At 40.0% G+C, this 18,150-nt stretch overlaps 9 protein-coding genes across 9 annotated transcripts; 2 read left to right on the forward strand and 7 right to left on the reverse strand.

The window, feature by feature from the left end:
- Window positions 1-559: 559 nt before the first annotated feature.
- On the reverse strand, window positions 560-1,537 carry SS1G_11087 (hypothetical protein; the record flags this gene model as incomplete). Its single annotated transcript, XM_001587796.1, has 1 exon — window positions 560-1,537. The coding sequence occupies one exon, from the start codon at window positions 1,535-1,537 to the stop codon at window positions 560-562; it is 978 nt and encodes a 325-aa protein (XP_001587846.1).
- Window positions 1,538-3,876: 2,339 nt separating this feature from the next.
- On the reverse strand, window positions 3,877-4,590 carry SS1G_11088 (hypothetical protein; the record flags this gene model as incomplete). Its single annotated transcript, XM_001587797.1, has 2 exons — window positions 3,877-4,038; window positions 4,090-4,590. 2 exons carry the CDS (start codon window positions 4,588-4,590, stop codon window positions 3,877-3,879), a joined length of 663 nt encoding a protein of 220 aa, XP_001587847.1.
- A 1,053-nt stretch (window positions 4,591-5,643) lies between these two features.
- On the forward strand, window positions 5,644-6,810 carry SS1G_11089 (hypothetical protein; the record flags this gene model as incomplete). Its single annotated transcript, XM_001587798.1, has 2 exons — window positions 5,644-6,126; window positions 6,274-6,810. 2 exons carry the CDS (start codon window positions 5,644-5,646, stop codon window positions 6,808-6,810), a joined length of 1,020 nt encoding a protein of 339 aa, XP_001587848.1.
- Window positions 6,811-7,027: 217 nt separating this feature from the next.
- Window positions 7,028-7,486, reverse strand: SS1G_11090 (predicted protein; the record flags this gene model as incomplete). The annotated part of the gene is made up of 2 exons (XM_001587799.1): window positions 7,028-7,150; window positions 7,406-7,486. 2 exons carry the CDS (start codon window positions 7,484-7,486, stop codon window positions 7,028-7,030), a joined length of 204 nt encoding a protein of 67 aa, XP_001587849.1.
- Window positions 7,487-7,952: 466 nt separating this feature from the next.
- Window positions 7,953-8,511, reverse strand: SS1G_11091 (predicted protein; the record flags this gene model as incomplete). The annotated part of the gene is made up of 3 exons (XM_001587800.1): window positions 7,953-7,974; window positions 8,251-8,447; window positions 8,503-8,511. 3 exons carry the CDS (start codon window positions 8,509-8,511, stop codon window positions 7,953-7,955), a joined length of 228 nt encoding a protein of 75 aa, XP_001587850.1.
- Window positions 8,512-9,938: 1,427 nt separating this feature from the next.
- SS1G_11092 (hypothetical protein) lies at window positions 9,939-10,526 on the reverse strand (the record flags this gene model as incomplete). The annotated part of the gene is made up of 1 exon (XM_001587801.1): window positions 9,939-10,526. The coding sequence occupies one exon, from the start codon at window positions 10,524-10,526 to the stop codon at window positions 9,939-9,941; it is 588 nt and encodes a 195-aa protein (XP_001587851.1).
- A 750-nt stretch (window positions 10,527-11,276) lies between these two features.
- SS1G_11093 (hypothetical protein) lies at window positions 11,277-11,603 on the reverse strand (the record flags this gene model as incomplete). The annotated part of the gene is made up of 1 exon (XM_001587802.1): window positions 11,277-11,603. One exon carries the CDS (start codon window positions 11,601-11,603, stop codon window positions 11,277-11,279), a length of 327 nt encoding a protein of 108 aa, XP_001587852.1.
- A 625-nt stretch (window positions 11,604-12,228) lies between these two features.
- SS1G_11094 (hypothetical protein) lies at window positions 12,229-12,534 on the forward strand (the record flags this gene model as incomplete). The annotated part of the gene is made up of 1 exon (XM_001587803.1): window positions 12,229-12,534. One exon carries the CDS (start codon window positions 12,229-12,231, stop codon window positions 12,532-12,534), a length of 306 nt encoding a protein of 101 aa, XP_001587853.1.
- Window positions 12,535-13,876: 1,342 nt separating this feature from the next.
- SS1G_11095 (hypothetical protein) lies at window positions 13,877-17,455 on the reverse strand (the record flags this gene model as incomplete). The annotated part of the gene is made up of 1 exon (XM_001587804.1): window positions 13,877-17,455. One exon carries the CDS (start codon window positions 17,453-17,455, stop codon window positions 13,877-13,879), a length of 3,579 nt encoding a protein of 1,192 aa, XP_001587854.1.
- Window positions 17,456-18,150: the final 695 nt, after the last annotated feature.

Genomic DNA, 18,150 nt, shown 5'->3' on the forward strand with positions numbered 1-18,150 from the left:
TTATTCTGCGGATGTGGAAATATTGTAGATGAGACGTTGGATCTAATGATCTAATTATTTGTCAAGTTTACTCAATATCATGATCGGTCGATCGATATCATGAATGTATTGAATGATATTAGTGAGATTAAGATCTTACCTAGGTTACCTATGTACAAACGGCTATGATTCCTGTGGATTTTAGCTGCGCATTGCGCACTGTATTGGGTGTATTGGCTGCTGTGTTGAGTGGATGATCTTTGGGGTTTTGTAAGAGTAGATTATTATTGATGGTAGATTTGAGGAGAGGAGAGAAGGGAGAGGAGAGAAGAGAAGGGAGAGGAGAGAAGAGAAGGGAGAGGAGAGAAGAGAATAGTGATTTATGTATTTATTGATTCGTTATTCATTTATTCATTAACTCATTAATCATACCCGTAACCATACCCATAAGCATAACTATATATCTAAACCATCCCATTCTATTTCCGATTTAATCCAATCCAATCCAATCCTTCCACTCCATCCTTCCACTCCATCCTCCCACTCCATCCCCTCCATTCCCCCCACCCCTCACAAACCCTCACCCAACCGCAAACCTCGCCCCCTCAAAAACCCCCCCAAAATATCTCTTCGCAAAAACTTCACCCACAGAAGTCGGATAACTAATAGCCATTTCCCCTTTCTCCACAATCAGCCCAGGTATAAATTTTTCTCTCGCCTGATTAGCCAGCGCGGTAGCGATACCCTTGCGTCGGAAATCAGAGTGTACCCATAGTCGATCTATACACATGTATGCCTCATGTGGGATGGGGGTTATGGATTCTGGAGGGATAATAGATGTGTTAATACATGGGGAAGGGATGATATTCTTGAAGTTTTGGGTCGTGGTCGTGATGGTATTTGCTTTGCCTATTCGCTCAGCGAGGAGAATACCAATTGGTCGGGCGCCGATGAGGTAGAGGAAGACCTTGTAGCGGGGGACGGGGATGAGATCTTCGGAGTCGTTCGGACTGGTTATCATGGACCAGAGTTGTTCGGATTTTGGTAGGATGCCATCCATATCCATTAAGGTGGCTTCCAAGATGTTTTCTACGAGATTTCGGATAGGACTAGATTCTTTGTAGCTAATGCATTGAATACTGTGGAGTTCGCTTTCAATTACCTTTTGCCATGTTTGGGTATTGAAATATTTAGGCTTAAAAGTAGGTCCGCCCATGCGAAAGATCTTGTGAAAGTTATCATGGAGTCGTTGATCAGCGGCGACGTTTATAGCGTACTGCATACCGCAGTTTTGACACTTATTATGGAAAGATTGGCCTAGATCTAGAATTTGTTGATGAAGGGCAAAACCCATTGGTCGAGCAATATCGGCTTTGAGCTTTGCCCGTTCTGGGATGTCGAGGGGTTGATCAGCGAGAGGGAGAAGACTACCATGGTCGATGATGGCATGATCTCTCATATCTTGAGCATCATGATAACGTTCCATCATTTCAACTCGCGAATCATCCGTAAAATCACCGCCAAGCTCTTGCAAATCACCTTCATGAATGTCAGACATGGTGTTGATATTCGGTAAGTTCGGTTTCGTACTAATGCGACGACGAACGGGTTTTAACTTCGTTGATACGAGTGGATTCTCAGGTATTGGAGGAGATGACGAAGGTGGAGATGATATCGGCTGCTGAGGGGAATCTAAAAGTACGGGAGACTGAGGTTTCAAAGGACTCGAAGACCGTTGTGGTTGGGGTATTGGTTTAAAGTAGTTCCGAATAGAAGATTTCTTGATTGTCTCCACTAGATGGGGTTCTGAAGTAACAATAGCACCTTCTGTGGGTGCGATATCTGACAAGGATGTAACAAGAATCTCTTTTGGTGTTAAGGTTGTATTCTTGTGTGTATTTTTCTGCAAGGAATCTAGATCAATACTAGTGTGGTTCGAAGCGAGATTTCCCCTTATTGAAAAATTTGGATTTTGAGTTGAGGAAGATGGTTCTGACGTAATGCTTTCCTTATTATACTGCAGTATAGAACTAGAGCTTCTTGCGGGGACAAAATTTAAGATTTCTTTAGTAGAACTGAGTTTGACACCTTTGACCTTCGGTAAAGATTTGTGATTCAAAATATCAGGTGAATTGGACGGACTGGTCTCGTGATCGCGTCGATTTTGATCATTTGACTCCAGCTCAGCCAGAGGAGAGATAGATCCGTCAGATCTATGAGATAAAACGCGTAATTTTATTGAAGAAGAATCTTTGATATCCTCTAGGAGTTGTTGCGAAGGACAATTGAGCAGAGAAGATTGATTTTCCTCCTCGAATTTATCCTCAGAATGGCTCTCTGGAGGTATAGATGACTCAGAAAGAGCTGGAGAAGAAACCGACACAAACTCCGAAGAATCAACACGTTGTCTCTTGATAGGGAAATTCTGATTGCTTCCTCTAGTGCGTTTGGAATAAGTTCGCATGGTAGCATTACTTTTTCTTGAAGGGATAAATTAGCTGCTGTGCCTTTTTAAGTGAATAAGTGAGCTGATACCTTTTTGACTGATTCTCCATTGTTAGTTCGGGTGGTGGCAGTGAAATTTTGTGATAATGTACCTTGTGGTCATGATATATTGAGAATTGGGAAGACGCGTTCTGACTAATTTTGATAGAGATTATGAAGAACACGCTACTTAAAGTGGTGGTCCGAGCACCAAGCTTACTAATATTAGTTGTCAACTTCATCAATCATTAACCTCATTGACATTTCCACATTGGATTGACAAATGTATGAATCTTTCATCATTGGAGCTCGGAAGATGAATTGAAGAATAAAATAGATGATCCAGATCAATTCTCATTATTTGCTTAAAGCCTTCTCAACCTTTCCTTGTCAGGTTATTATTATTAAAGATTATAAATAAAATGAGGATTTAAAGTATTGCGCCTAAATGATAACACAATGTAACACTTACCACGAGTAGGTAATCACACAAGCGCAAAGTCTTTGTGCTTTCATTTCACAGGGTCCCTTTCTCATAATATAAAAAATAGTCAAAACGATTAAAAATTAAACTGGTAAAAGAAAATATACGAATAGATGGTAACACGGAATATAAATACTCGCAACATTCTATAATATTGCTCCACAAGTTCCCCAAGTCCTGCCTCCTAAACCAGGAGATAAGAAGATGACCTAGCAAAGTATCAATTACGATACCATAATGCAAAGTCAATGAAGGCTGAGGCTGAGGGTATGCATCACTCTACCGGAAAGACAATATCCGTGAAAATATTGACGGGTGGAAACCGTATCCGTCGGAATCCCGCCGCGGGGTTATTTCTATCCGGAGGGTACAATGCCGATGGTATTTAAGGGATTTTACTTGATATTGTGAAAGATCGATATCCATTACCTATGCAAAGATGCTTATCCAGCCAAAACTTTGAGTCTTTCAAAGCTGCGATAAAACACAGTCTTGATGCTATCTATACTATCTTCTCCCCTTTTAAAAGGTCATGATTAGGAGATAAGACTAGTTCATGCAAGTGTATTGGGCATTTCTTATAGTTCCCAGCCTTTCGGCTGAGCGATCGGTGGTGAATGTTCAAACTGCACATATCTTACTGACACTGGTGAACACCTTTATCGGGAATTCAATGTCTTTTCGAATCATACTAGCAGAAGGACAAGGAAAGGTGCAGATCACAGATTTTGCACAACAAATCCCTGGCGAGTCTTCTACCTATGTTCCAAATTCCTGCAGGTATCAATTGTCTATTTTCATTTTCCGGTCCCATCTATGGAGTTCCCATCGAGTTGAATGCTTTTCTTAAAGTACAATAGCTTCCCATCCAATACAGGATTTATGATATCATTGATACAAGTTTAAAACTTCATTTTAATACATTTTATTCATTTCCTTCGTTTCAAAGTTTTATCGGCCATTTCTATCAGACCATCTTTGGCTTCGCTCTCGGGAAATGCACTAATTGCAGAAATGGCTCGGTTGGCATACTCTTCGGCCAAGGCACGAGTCTGCTCCAAGCCATCGCTTTGTAGCACTAATTCTCTTGCCTGTGGTTATGTTAGTATGGACATTAGGATACTCATTATGGGGAAACTTACCCGCAAGACATCCCCTTCTTGAGAAAACTTCCTTCCCACCAAGGAACCCAATTCCCTATTGTTCTTCCACGCAAATATTAACGGTGCGGTCGCAAGACCCAGTTCTAAATCGGCGCCAGCTGGTTTTCCCAACTCTTTCTCGGTAATTGTATAATCCAACATATCATCAACTAGTTGAAATGCTAATCCTAAGTTTTTACCATAATCATATGCTGCGTCAACTGTAACAGCATCTGATCCTCCAAGTAAAGCCGCCGCTCGACATGATTTTGATATTAAGCTTGCGCTTTTCAAGTATGTCTTTTGTAGGTAGTAAGAGATGGTTTCTTCGGTCCAAACAGGGTTTTTCTCATCTTGCGCAGTATTCTTCAATTGCATAAATTCTCCCTCAACGAGATTCGCAATGACTGTAGCAAGTAGCTCAGTAACTTCTGCATCACGCAGACGTGCAAGAGCAACCGAAGCACGACTCAACAGGAAATCCCCAGCCAAAACCGCCATTTTGTTTCCAAATTCAAGATTGGCAGATGGATTACCTCGCCGCGAGACGGAATGATCAATGACGTCGTCGTGTAAAAGGGACGCAGTGTGAATGAGCTCTGTAATTTCAGCCAGACGCCTTTGGGAGGGAAGTATATCGCTTTCTGCTGCCGAATACGTTCTAGGCACATGTGCCAAAGGATTTAATGTAGGCGCGGTAGGATTGACATCCGAGAGAATGGTAGTTGGCGATATGGGGTTGTCTATATCCGCGATTTCTTGATTGGGGTTATGGTTGGGAGACTTGGGCGCTAAGGCAGTAGCTCTAGACATTAGTAGTACAATCATAGGTCGTACATGTTTGCCTTCAGCTTGTGTATAGTATTTCGCAACAGTATCTAGAGAAGGATGCCCAGATCCAAGGAGCTGCCGTATATTTCCAGTCAAAAACTTCATCTCTTTTGCAACCATTCGTAAAGGGTCTATGGAGTTGCCTCCTGCTGTCGACCGGTTTGTGGCATTTGAGAATACATTAGAAGCCACAGATACTGCCTGCGCCCAGGTCGATTGTGTCCGCCTCGTGGTTCGATGATGATATGATTGAGGAAGTATAGGTCGTAGCGATATCGTACTAGTCAATTGGCACCGAAAACATGCGCCATTGAGTTTGGTTCTGGCTGTAGGGGAGCTGGGGAAGAGCTTCGTAGCCCTCGTCGAATAATTCCTCATGACCTGTGAAACCCCAACTTTGACCGGATAACAGATTTAGTTCACAGGCAAAGATAGTCCCAGCATCCAATTCTCCAGTAACTGCGTCGAAATCAAAAATGACCGTGAGTGTGCTTGCTAATTTGGATTAATAAGAAAGAATGTAGGGGCATATAAAAATTATCCCCGCAAGATTCCGAGGATAAATATTTCGGTTGGGCTAGACCAATGTCGGACAAGTCGATGCCGATAAGCAACTTCTGCCGATAAGCTTCGAGAACTGGCTGCAACTTTATTTTGAAGCATTCACGAATATCTGAGCTTAGTGGGTAATATCATCATTACGTTAATTGATGAGATGCGAAAATGGTTCTTCTTACTATGACGGCGACTATAGTCGAAGCTTTGCAGACCCTTCATGAAGCCAAAACCTCTCATTCTCATGAACAGTCCGCACAGCTGTCTAGTCAACAGCAAATGGAAAAGGAAATCGAAGAGAGCAACCTGACAACCTCCCAGGAAAACGAAGCCCAACTGAGCAAAAAGTATAAAGAGATAGGAGAAGAAGAGAGAGACGCAAAGTTGACAGAGGATAGTGACCAGACTGATTTGCCAGTTCAGCAGAATGTGCCCACGTTTAGTACGGGTGATTCAAAGTTGGTTGGAAATCCAAAGGTATCGCAGGAACCACTACTAGCAAATCCCAAAATTGGGAATCCCGTATCTCATGGTCAAATCATTGATCTCTGGCAAGACATAAACAAGCAGAATCTTTCATCACTTACTCTGGAGTTATTATTGCGAGGTTCTCGTGTTTATGTTCCACCCCCAGTACCAAAGCCAGAGCCTGTAAGTCACAATCAAACAATCTGCCATTGTCCATTCTTTTCCCAAGGTTGTCTAAAATGGTCTTGATAAATTTATTCACCTGATCATATACACAATATCCCTTCCAGGAAATCTAACGGTATCTAAGCTAATATTCAACGTCTGTAGACATCGGAATACAAAGCTCTAATGGCACGACTTCGACGTGAAGAAGAAGCTCGAACATACGAACGAATGATAAATCCACCACCTCCTATGGAGACATTTGCACAAATATTCCCATCTGCCTCTGCCGCTCATGCATTCACTGCAAATTTTCCAGAACCTGGTAACTCTGAGGATGATGACGTTACATATGCGGATATTGACCGACAAATTGCTGTTATATTTAATGTAATAGTATCTATTGTTGCTTGTGCGTTTGGGCTATGGATGGCTGCAAGGTGGTGGAGCACACCAGCTCGATTGGCCTTGAGTATGAGTGGTAGTCTACTTGTCGGAATTGCCGAAGTGGTGGTTTATATGGGTTACATCAGACGGGTTGGGGAAGCCAAGGGGCAAGCAAAGAAGCTACAAGAGGTCAAGGAGGTAATGAAAACTTGGGTAGTTGGTGGCGATGCAAAAGTTGAACAATTAGAGCCTGTCATGCTTGTGGAGAAAGATGACAACGAAGATGCGAAGCCTCGCCGAAGAAAGAATATTTGAGACAAGCTCAGTAAGCCTTGTTTTGGAATTCTTCAAGGTATGCTCTATGCTGCCCTATATTTGTGATAACGTCACACGGTTTTGTTGGCTCTGGAACAAAATAGGAGTTTCGCGGCTTACGGCAGGTTGGAACCCGTTATGAGTTTAAATTAGACATACATTAGTCTACTGTGTTTATTCGGAATATTGTAAGTAAGCATTTTTGCCAAAAAGTAGATCAATATGCGGCAAAGATTTTGAGACAAGCGGCTAATTGACGAAACAGAGGAATGCAGAGGAATGCTTCATCGCATCCCACGAGAATTGGCGCTAAGGTTAGAGCAGGGTCAGCAAGCATAAACTTTGAGTATCATGAGGATATATATTCACATAATATCATCATAAAATTCTCATAGCATTCATTCACATTCTTTTTGGAGTAAATAACAATCCACTTTTGCTTGAATCGCCATCAAGAGATTTTCGTTCCAAATTCAACCAACATCTATTTTTAGATTCGGATTATCCCATTTCAACAAATACATCAAGCACATCGCAAGACTCTCAAAAACTCTTCCTCATTCATTTTTTCGTCTCTATCAAGCTCTTTACTTACGCCAGTACTCAGTTCAGTACCATCAATCACCGAATTCCTGCAAGAATTTCGACCCCCGCCGGCTTCTAAGAAACACAACATCATTTCCATTTAGCCACAATTAGCAACGATCGGTTGCCGGGCTCTCAAAGGGACTTCAAGTTTTTAATTTTGAGCCGACATTTTCGATAAGATCATGGATTCTGTCAATCAGTACCAACAAGAATTGAAATCTCTAGAGCATGAGAACAATCTACGACAAGCTCGAGCCCAAAATGCAAAAATATCACAAAACAGCTCTTTCGTATGTGGTTCCGTGGGATCCCCTTGCCTTTTGGACACGCAGTTACAAATGTTACGTAGGAATATGACTTCTGAGTCTGATGGAGGGAAGACCGAGTCGACGAAATCAAGGTGATGTCTTCGCACAGGTCTTATTCGTTGGAATGCAAGACGCTTTTTGGTTATGGCAGGAATTGATTTCTTGCTGTTCAACAAGCATTAGACGAAGTTGAGCTGCGCTGTTTTCGATCTGGAGAGGGGAAAGGAGGCGATTATTTCGTACCTGTTATATGCTGGCATGTAACACCCTAAAGTTAATATTAGTGATGGATTCGTAGTCGTGGTTTTGTGCATTTGGGGAATTTCAAGGCGTTGTGCCCTGCTGCTTTATCATTGTAATCTTACTACAAAAGTTCGAAAAGGACCATATTGAATTAATAGACTTCATAATATATTAACTATCACATCATCATGAACATAAGCTCCTTGTGCTCACGTCAACCAACACCCTATATTTCCGTGCACAGGAAGTTATCTCTTCCCAGCTTGACATTCTCCTCTACCGTCGCCACCCTCAAGCGTACCCAAGACAAGCAGTGATGCACAATCTCTCATATTCTTCTTCTTTCTCTTCTTTCCCCTCTTCCTCGCAATCGTAATCTAGTATACTCCATACCCATAAAGCCATAACATATTCACACTTCACCCCCTCTCCTTCTCTCCTTCCCCTCCCCCTTCCCCTCCCCCTTCCCCTCCCATCAAGACCATTTCCCCCATTAACCTACCAAATCAAACCTGCTCGCTTACTAAAACTATCGACCGACCACCTAACTTACCAATCTCATCTCTGTTCCCAACGATCGTTTTCTTACTCTTTACTCGTATTTAGGAGTTAGAAGTTAAAAGCTATGTAAATCTCTCTTTCTTTCTTGATTTTGAAATCTTGAAATCTTGAAATCCTGGTCCTGGAGTGTTGTGGATTAAGTGGATCGGAGTGAGATTGCTGAGATTTATGGATAGGGATGGGAGACAGGGGTAGAGATATAGATAGAGATGGAGATTTGTGTGGATTTTTGGGTTATTGAAATTCTTTTGTGTGTGTGTCTGTTTCTCTGTTTGACTGACTGATTGCCTATAGTCTTTTGTGGGTTTGGTATGTTTAGATAGAGATTTTATAGTGTTAATATGAAAATTTTTATTGTTGATATTAGCTATTCTGCGGGATGGTATAAATATATAGGGTTTGGGCTTTTTTAATTTTCAATTCTCAATTTCGATTTTTTATTAAAAGTTTGGAAGGCTTTTTTCTTCTTGAGATATTAAACAGAGCAGAATATAAAAAGGTAGGTTCACCGGGTGGGTGAATGATATAATAGTGCACTGGTTCAAAAATTTGACTTTTGAATTTATTAAAGGTTACTTACTGTTTTATACGGTGCAGTATACTCCGTAAGAGAGTTGGTGTTGAGGTATGCATTTCTTTTGTATTCTTATTATTATTATGTTATTATCATTGTACGAGGCATATAGCATTATGATAGAGTTTGTATACGATTTGCTATGTCACAGACTTGTTACAGTAGCAGTACATTTTCTTCTTATATTATTCTCCTAAAATAGATATAACCTTAGTCTCATGATCATAGACTTGGCTTGATTTCTAGAATACAATTACAGTGGGATAAATGTACTTGGTATCTTTGCTCGGCAGAATTCCTTCGATTTGTCTTTTAGGAAAAAGATTGGTTCTTATATTTTTATCTAAGGGGTTGGAAGATTAAAATATTCTTTTACTACATGTAAATTATATATATTTTATTATTATATATATTCATTAAAGAATTCTAAGACGCGGTAGGATGAAATAGAGTGTAATGAATTAGTTTTTTTATATTTATATTTTTATTATAAAGTTATAATTAAACGGATGAAAATAAAAGACGTAAGTCTAGATTTGAAATAGAATAAATAAACAAATAAAAATAAAATAAATAAATTATATTAATAAAATATTTCTTACCAAGTCTTATATTACATTACTTCACCTACAAAGTATCAACCTTATAGAACTTTAAATTATTAACTCCTCACTCATTCTAACATAAAACTCAAGATATAAAACGAAAAGAGTCAAATCTTAGAATTGTAATGTTTTCATTTATATAACGTGTTTCATCACCCCGTGCACCATATCACCTCGTGCACCACTTTCACCTCAATTCCTATTTATAATCATACATAATTCAACAATTACTTGATCAATTGATTTAAACTAAGCACTATCTAATAATTTAGGATCTATATTATCATTAGAACATGTTCTTGCATTATGATCTGTTATTCCACATTTACTACAGCATCGATTAGCCGATGCCTCTCTATTAGAATTCCGCCCATTTTGTTGCCTATCGTGTTTAATCTGAACATCCACCTCTTTTTGTGATATAATATCATTAGCCTCTTGAATAGTGAGAGCTCCTCCTAAACGTAATTGAGTCTTTTTAGCACGTCGACGTTTACTTAATCCCGTATTTGCCAATCGAAGATCGTGATTCTCAAAAGCTAAAATCGTGACAGTACTAGCTAGGTATTCTACACCCTTAATTAAAGGATCTGTAGCCTTAAATATAGGTGTAGGAGAGCTAGAATGATACCGAGCAATAATAGATCGTACTAAAAATGCTTGTGAAAGAGCTTCGGTAGCATTGTGAGGTGTTTGTAAGATCCAATCGGGCATATGATTCGGAGGAAGTGAAGAAGGAATAAGTATACAGATTCGAATATCCATTCTAGAGAATACAGTATCGGGATTAAAAGAGATTAATCCTACTCCTTTAAAGCCTGCTTTTATATTCTCCATTGTAATTGCTTGTTCGTATACAGTATTGAATGCTATAAAGAATTCGACTTTGGAGATATGATTGATATGTATCCGTATATACCCCTCAATTTGCTTGCTATATGTGTGTTTTAGTACATTAAAACAACTAATATCAAGAGGTTGGGTGAGATGACTTGAATGAGGTAGTAATCCGACAGCTTTAATCTTATGTTCTATACAATAGTTCTGAAAAGGGCCTGATTCATGGCTTTCATATCCATCTAAGACTAGCATTCGATATGCACCCTTCGTTCGGAGTTTCGTATGCTTATCAAAATGCTTTAGCCATTCTAAACCCGTCTTATTATTCGTCCATCCATTTATAATAGTTTTAACCACTCATTCGGGAGGTATATCCGTCTCGCTGTACCAATTGGCTAGATGCATTTGTCCTTGAACAAGAAGATATGAAGATATGTTCTCCCCTGTCGCATTATCACATACAATCGCTGTCGACCATTCTCTATTGTCTGGCTGTATTCCTTTACTTTTGCCACGTCTATCTGCACTAGTAATAACTATACTAGAGGATATCACTCCCATCATAAAGCCTGTTTCATCAAAATTCCATATATCGCATTCCTGTATTCCATATTTTGCCTTTATATTTTTGAATAATTGAAATCACTTATTAATAAGCTTAGGATCCTTGCAGAGAGCCCTTTGGAAGTTGTAAGCACGATTAAAACACGTTTTTAGAATATTGTATCGATTCACGAATCGATATGCCTATTGTTTATCAATACACTTTCCACCCCTCGATTCAAGAATGTGATTCGCTATACTTTCAACACTTATGAATTTAGGACTAAATCCTCGCTCATCCATATCGATTATATGCTGAATAATAACCTCCTCTTCAATTTTAGTAATTTTATGCTGTTTTTGATGATATTCGGAGGCAGGAGTGATCCCTTTCATTTTACGCATGAGTGTCGTATGAGTAATATTGTAAATCTTGGCAGCTTTCCAGAGGCTTAAATTTTTATCTTTAGCCATTGCCTCCATCGCCTCCATCGCCATAACGATATCGCGTTCATTTAATGTCGATACCATAATTATTTATTGATAAATCGCGTATTGAAGTGATTGATGTGAATTGAGGTGAAAGTGGTGCACGAGGTGATATGGTGCACGGGGTGATGAAACACGTTAACGTGGTTTATCATCGGGTCGCCAATATCACCGGGTCGCCACTTTTTTCACCATTTAACCACTTCAATTTCAATTCGCGATATCTCAATGAATTATCATGGAAACACAATCAAAAGAAGCCCGAATCATCTTAGCTATTGAAGCTATTCGAAAGTCTAAAAATTTGACAATTACAAAAGCTGCGAAAGTCTATTCAGTACCTCGATCTACACTACGCGATAGAATCAACGATCGAAATAACCAAATGGAAACTCGAGCAAATAAGTATAAAATAACTGAATTAGAAAAGAAAGTGCTTCTTCAATATATAATTGATATAGATGATAGAGGGTTTGCACCTAAATTAAATGATGTGGAAGATATGGCGAATTATATTCTTCAGTCACGAGGGGCAAAGAAGATTGGAAAGCTCTAAGCTCATCGATTCGTAAAGCATCATATGGAATTAAAGATATGTTTTAATTGTATTTATGATTTTCAAAGAGCTCTTTGCGAAGATCCTAAGCTTATTGAAAGATGGTTTCAAATGGTATTGAATATACGAGCGAAATATGGTATTCAGGATTGCAATTTCTACAATTTCGACGAAACAGGCTTCATGATAGGGATTATAGTTGCCTGTATAGTTGTAATTAGTTCTGAAAGAAATGGCAGAAACAAGACAATACAATCAGGTAATCGAGAATGGGCTACGGCAATTATATGTGGTAATAGAGAGGGTGAAATTATACCTCCATTTCTGATAGTTCAAGGACAAGTTCATCTTTCCAATTGGTATACCGAAACCGATTTTCCTGTGGATTGGGCTATTAAACCTACTTCTAATGGATAGACGAATAATGAGATAGGTTTAGAATGGTTAAAGTACTTTGATAAATATACTAATCAACGAAGAAAGGGCAAATATCGAATGTTAATATTGGATAGGTATAAAAGTTATGAATCGATACCTTTCCAATTATATTGCAAGTCAAATGACATTATATATGTAAAGTTACTATTGTATTCAAATCATTTAACTCAACCACTTGATGTTGGATGTTTTAGCGTACTCAAACATTCATATAATTGTCAAGTTGATGAGTTTATCAAGGCATATATCAATTATATTTCTAAGGTTGAATTCTTTATAGCTTTCAAAGCTGTATATCAACAATCGATTACAATTCAGAATATGAAAGCTGGCTTTCGAGGAGCAGGACTAATACCATTTGATCTTCAAGCTGTGCTTTCGAAATTAGATATTCGAATTCGCACACCTACCCCTCCATCGATCCTTTTGGAATCTGCCAACTCTTGGGTCTCTCAAACACCTCACAATCCAACTGAAGCTCTTTTACAATCAACTTTAGTGAAATCTCGAATTGTTTGATATCAATCAAGCTCTCCTATACCTATATTCGAAACTGTAGTTGTATTAGCTAAGGGTACAGAACGACTAGCTCATAAGAATACACTCTTAAGTACAGAGATTCGTATGCTTCGGAAGGCAAATGAGGCATTAAGCAAACGTCGATATGTTAAAAAAACTCAATTACATTAAGAAGGAGTACTTACTGGTCAGGAAGCTATAGATATAATATCACAATAAGAGGTGGATATTCAGATTCGACGCGACGAGCGTCAAAATAGGGGAAATTCCAATGGGGAATCATCTACTAATCGATGCTGTAGTAAATGTGGAAAGACTGGTCACAATTCAAGAACTTGTTCTAATAATATAATAGACCCTAGATTATTAGATTCTTAATAGTTTAAATCAATTGATTCAATAATTGTTGATTAAAATAAGTTTAAAGTGGTTGAATAAGTGAAAAAGTGGCGACTCGCTGATAGTGGCGACTCGCTGATAAACCACGTTATTTATATTTACTTAATAATCATAACTTGACAGTCTATCTTCTATATACATATATATGCTCGCTTTCCTCGTCTAATCAATAAATGCCCCTCAATTAACTACTGAATTTAATATTCATCAACATAGTCTTAATACGCTATACCATCGAAAAAAATACCATAGTGACATAACACACCATTAACTCCTCAAAATGATAAATTTATATTCTCCGGGTATCCTCCGCTCCTAAGCTAACGAACAAACAATCTATATGTTCTAAGTCGGACCTCTATACTCCCATGAACTTCTCTCCGCCCATTTAATCACTTTGTATTTATTGATCTAGGTCCACGCTCGCATCTTTGCCAAAATATACATCTCTCTTTCCGTTAACACTAGGTGCTTTCTTCTTGACGACTTTGGCGGGAATATCAGACATATTGTCCATGATACTCTCTTCATCATCTTCAACTTCATCTTCACTCATTCCATAATTTTGGCCAGAGTCATCAAGATCCGCACTTTGTTCTCTTATGCCGCTATATCCTTCTTGTAATTCGTACTCCGGTGTAGCAGGGACTTGTGGTTCATCTGGATCTTCCATCTCGGAATCATCGCTAGAGTCAACGGGAGGGTGATCGTATCCAGAATTATCAAAAGCCGTTTTCGCATCTTGATTAGACAATTGCTTTTTAATGGAATGACTCTTCTTCTTACTATTCGAATCATTGCCCCCAAGGTTGAATTGAGTGGATTGAGAAGTTTCAATATCGGAAACTTGATTGTCCGAATCGTCCTGTGCATCGGCCCTTTCTACATCCTCGGGTTCTAAGTTGGAATTGGAATTGGATTCGAGGCGGTTTTCTTGCTTATCGTCACTACTATCTTCAAAAATCTCCGTTTTGGCCACCCGCTGACTATGCTTCTTCAGTGAAATTTGCTTTGTTTTGGCCCGTACTTCTGAAACATCATCATCATCATCCTCTTCTTCTTCAGGCCTAGGCTTCTGTGCACTCGTTGGTGCTCCATCATCTTCATCACTTTCGCTATCCATGACCCTTTCAGTGCTCAATGCAAACGTTTTAGTTGGCTTTTTGACAACGGCTGCACGTTTGGCCTTCTTTGCAGAATCAGGTACTTGGAAAGTATCAAGTTGCCCATTCCCTAGAGATTCGTCTTTATTAAGCATACGATGCCTCATTTTAGACTTGGAATTGCTACCACCAACATCATAAAGCTGAGGATTGTTCTCAAAGAGAGAACTCGTTTTTGATCTCTTGGTTCTCTTTTTGAGACCCGTCGATTCAAAAGGCAGGTCAACATAACCTTCAGGTTCATGTGGTGCCGATTCCTCAAAAGCTTGTATGAGTAGCTTAACGTTTTCTTGAAGGGGTTTATTAGTGTGACCTGTAATGTTCTGCAATAAACCTCGAAGACAAATTCTCATTTCCATAGCATCGTGATTTCGATCGAGCTTCTCATCAATCGCTCTCCAATCAATTTTACTCTCTGCTCCTGCTTTACTTTCACGGATCGCCTTTAGAAATTGTAGTTTCTCCGCCGCTAGAGACTTGGTTGCCTCCTGGTAATTTTTGAGATTCTTCCAGCTATTGCTAATCACAATACGTTCTGCAATAAGGTCGTCCGTTGTAGCATGCTCCCTTGCTTTGATTGACTTCCACTTTCGATAACACTGAAGATGACTCCTGGAAAGGTCCATGAGTTCACTGACTTTCATCCAGCTGATATCATATTCATGATAAGTATCGTCATCTTCCTCCTCAGGTTTGAGCAATCCGTCTCGACGTCTATCCTCGCGAATGAGTTCGATACATTTCTTCACGGCATCCCTGAGTTGCTGTTCTTCTTGAAGTTTCCATGGACCAAGTTCCAGATTCGTAACAGACAAGTAATTCCTCCATCGATCACGACAATCATCAGGCAGACGGTTTAGTTCGGCACCGATGAGAGACCATTTTTTGGGCATCCTATTGAAGACTTCCATCAATTCTTCATCTTGCTCAGTAGTCCAAACACCTCGTGCTGCGTAGTTATGAAAGTTTCTTCTACACCAACTCTGCAGGTTTCGCTTGGGAACATCGGGTACTTCCTCCGTCATGAAATCCCAGAATTTCTTTCCATCGGTTATAGCATTTCCTTGGATAATGACGTTGACAGCTTGCTGTTCCAAATCATTATCAGCGCGATAGAACTCCACGGCATCTGCGATCCTCTTTGTCTCGTCCTCGTTGAGTCTTCCATTCCCGTCCTTCGGTCTCGTCACAGATTGGCTTCTGCTACGTTTTGGTTTAACTCCATTGGAAGATTCTTTTTTGCCCTTGCCGGGCTTTGTGCTGGAAGATTTTTCGGGTTTTAGCTGTTTTGGCTTTTTACCCGATTTAGATGTCCCTAATTCCACTAGGGAGGGCTCGTCTACGGGCAAATACCTCTTTCGACGGGTAACTTGTGCTTCATCTGACGGTTGCTCTAATTCAAATTCTGAACCATCATCCGAGGAGTCTTTACCATTCCCAGAAGATGCACATCTTTTATCACTAGCCGTCCAAGCTGCCATCTCTTCGGTCCCGGAACGACTTGTTTTTACCGCGGGGGATGGGATAGACACTTCAAAGTTCGATGCAGATAGTCTTGCCCTTTGCTTTGTTTTTGATGCAGCTACTTTTGAACTTTTATGTTGAGCATCGTCCGAAAACATTGAGCGTATATCACCATTTCTAGAGTCCGAATCAATCTGTTTTCTCTTCTTCGACTGGTGCTCAACTGGCTGGTCAACAGCAGGTCTCTTTCCGAGGGCCTTTGCAGATGGTATAATTGGTTCTGCTTCCGCTTGGGGATCCTTGCGAGCAGAAGTGAATTGATTTAAGAGAGCAGCTGAGTTTGCATCACTAGCTTCTGGTCGGCTGGTTTTAGAAGTTTTTGGTTTCGTGATATATTTTTTGCCCTTTGCCTGTGGGAGTATGGGTTTATCCAGAATATTACTTTCCGCGCCCGGTTCTTCAACATAAATCAATTTCTTTCTCTCCCCACTATTTGACTTTGAAAGATGTATTTGTTCTGCTGAATGGTTGTTCAATACATCTGAAGTGGATTTTTCGACTGAATTTCCTATTTCATCTTGATCACGACCCTCGTCGTTTGTTCCAATAGCTCCTACTGAAGTGGGTTTCTCCGACTCCGACTTCCTCTTCTTCTTAGACTTTTCCTTCCCATGGGTCAAGCCTGCCTGAACTTCCACTTCCTCTGGCAGGATTTCTTCTTCGACTAGTGCTGTAGAATGTGATGTGCTAGATTTTTGTTTTTTGCGTTGGTTTTTCTTTTTCGAGTCCGAATGAATGGCTGTACTTTCTTGAGCGATAGAATCCTCCGGCATCTCGGCTTCGCGCTCTTGCTGTTCTATGTCTGCTAATTGTGCTGCGGCGAGGGGCTCAACTAGGGGATAACCTTCATCCTCAGTTTGCAATTCTTCTTGGCGAGATTTCCGATGTTTGCGCTTTTGCTTCGATTTTGAGTGCTTAGAATTGACCAACTCAGACTCCGCTGTAGCAAGATCTTGCTCCCCAATTTGCTCAGATGGTGAAGCCTCTGAGCCTGCCGCTTGTCCATTTTCATGAGGGTCCTCAGTGTGAACATTGCTGTGAGATTTTCGCCGTTTTCGTTTTTCCTTCTTTCCGCTCAATTCCGAAGCTGGCGTAGGTAAAATAGCTGAATCTTGTTCTGACGTGCCGATATCCTCTGCGCCTCCTTGGCTGCTGGCAATCTCATATCCTCTCTGCAAAACACTCGCTGATCCACCCATCTTCTTATACTTCTTCTTATCCTTCTTAGATTTTTTCGTGCTGGTACCATTGAGTTCCTCCATACCACCAGGTTTGAGCTCCCTCGGAGTTTCCATGACCAAATCCTTTTCTAGGGAAGGAGCTTTCTGTTTTGGGTCCTAAATTGGAAATATAATCAGTTTAACCATAGAAAGATCAATTTTGTCAAGTTCAATTGGGGTCTTATGTGACCAATCTCAGATTTCACAAAAGCAAATAACCCAAAATTTTGACCAACCTTCAATTATCTTAGCAGGCTGATCTTCTATCGGATCTGCTTGTGAATTATTGATTTCAACCTGCGAGGAGAACAGTCCTTTGGCCCAACCTAGCATGATTTCTGAAGCATATTCTTTCGAATTATTTTCGTAAGTTTTGTTGATATATTGACAAGTGCAAAATGGAGGCGGGGAACTGTTGGAGTAATCGACTTTCTATTAATTTTTAGGCGCGTCCTGTATCTTGGATTTTAATTTTTGGGGAATTCCCTCTAGCGGCCGCTAGGACATCTAGTGGTGTATGAGCTTCCGCACAGACCATGTGGTAGTCTTACATCTTCTCTCCGGTGCATTCTCCAACCCCGTCTGTTACCTAAGTACCTAGGTGTATATAATCGGATCCTAAGGGGATTGATTCTAATATCTAAAACCAACACCCAGGCGAACTCTCTCCTGTGATTATATCAAAGCATGCTAGACTTCTTTTGTTGACTGATCATTATGGCTTTGTTCCATCTCTACCGATCTTAGCTATCTAAGGTTCATCATATCGA

The sequence above is a fragment of the Sclerotinia sclerotiorum genome, genomic scaffold, assembly GCF_000146945.2.
Source record: "Sclerotinia sclerotiorum 1980 UF-70 scaffold_17 genomic scaffold, whole genome shotgun sequence".
In the NCBI taxonomy this organism is placed as follows: Eukaryota; Fungi; Ascomycota; class Leotiomycetes; order Helotiales; family Sclerotiniaceae; genus Sclerotinia; species Sclerotinia sclerotiorum.